The sequence below is a fragment of the Cyphomyrmex costatus genome, unplaced genomic scaffold (assembly GCF_001594065.2).
Source record: "Cyphomyrmex costatus isolate MS0001 unplaced genomic scaffold, Ccosl1.0 scaffold4297, whole genome shotgun sequence".
Lineage (NCBI taxonomy): Eukaryota > Metazoa > Arthropoda > Insecta > Hymenoptera > Formicidae > Cyphomyrmex > Cyphomyrmex costatus.
The window spans coordinates 1-1,391 of NW_017278531.1; the positions used below are offsets into that span (position 1 = coordinate 1).

The following is a 1,391-nucleotide window of genomic DNA, read 5'->3' on the forward strand; positions in this document are numbered from 1 at the left end:
GCCGCAGCAGCCACCGCAGCCTCCGCCGCAGCAGCCTCCGCAGCCTCCGCCACGACAGGCGCCGCAGCCTCCGCAACAGCAGCCGTCGCCGCGACAGACACCGCAGCCTCCGCAACAGCAGCACTCGCCGCGACCAGCGCAGCCTCCACGGCCTCAGCCATCACAGCCTCCGCCGCGACAGACGACGCGGCCTCCGCAACCGCAGCAGTCACCGCGACCAGCGCAGTCTCCACGGCCTCAGCCATCACAGCCTCCGCCGCGACAGACGCCGCAGCCTCCGAAACCACAGCAGTCACCGCGACCAGCGCAGTCTCCACGGCCTCAGCCATCACAGCCTCCGCCGCGACAGACGCCGCAGCCTCCGAAACCACAGCAGTCACCGCGACCAGCGCAGTCTCCACGGCCTCAGCCATTACTGCCTCCGCAGCAGCCGCCGTCGCAGCCACCGACCCGCCAGCGAGGGACCTCGCTTATCCAGCGTCTGCGCCAGCAGCTCCTGCGCCGCCGCCAATTACAAGCGACATCCCCCAGGATCCGGCCGGTGCAGGCCACCGGATTGTTCCGGCGCCAACCACGACTGCAACACCAAAGGGGACAATCGCCGCCGCCTCCGCCAGGGTCGCCGACACAGCCGACGCCTCCTCCGACGCCGCCGGCCGTTCCGCCAGGACCACAAGCGACCGCCGTGAAGAAGGTGACCCTCCAGCTCGCCGCCTGGAAGCTACACCCGCTGGACATTCCGCCGCCTGCCAGGACTAGGCCACCGAGGTACTACCTCCACCCGTGGGACCTCAGAGTACGCCGGTACACCTCTCCACGATACCTGCCGGCGCCTCCATCAGCGGGGGAGAAGGAGCAGTTCTCGGGATCCGAGTGGGAGACCACCAGCCAACCCGGAGACGAGAACGCGAATTACTGGGGCCCAGAAAAGAGGACGGCTACAAAGCCCTCGCTCACTTACCGCGAGCGAGTAAGTGAGAAGCGGCGCCCCACCAAGTGGACGTATACTCAGCCGCCGCTCACCTACAAGGAGCGAAGCCCCTCTAAGTGAGGGGGCAAACCAAACGGCCCTTTTCAGGGCCACCACAAAATACCAAAGTCCACCACCTTGTATATATCTGTACATAGCGATAATAAAACTTGTACATAATTACAAAGTCACGACTTCACCTCTCTCTTGCGATCCCTGGCGCCGCACCGACAGAGGCCGACAGCGACGGCCGGTCGGTGCCTCCTCCACCAGTAGCGGGTAGACGAAACCGCATACGCAAAGGAAATCGCTACAAACTGGTGACCCCGACGTGATCAGCAGTGCCAAGCAAGGGAGATAACATGATGAAAGACGACGTCGACGCCACCATCGACCTAAGCGCCGAGGCACAGCAAACGAG

General features: G+C 64.8%; 1 protein-coding gene across 1 annotated transcript; it reads left to right on the forward strand.

Moving 5' to 3' along the window:
• Window positions 1–58: 58 nt before the first annotated feature.
• On the forward strand, window positions 59–1,051 carry LOC108777278 (extensin-like; the record flags this gene model as incomplete). The annotated part of the gene is made up of 1 exon (XM_018544118.1): window positions 59–1,051. A coding segment is annotated over one exon (993 nt), but the record flags the coding sequence as incomplete, so codon positions are not given.
• Between the last annotated feature and the right edge of the window lie 340 nt (window positions 1,052–1,391).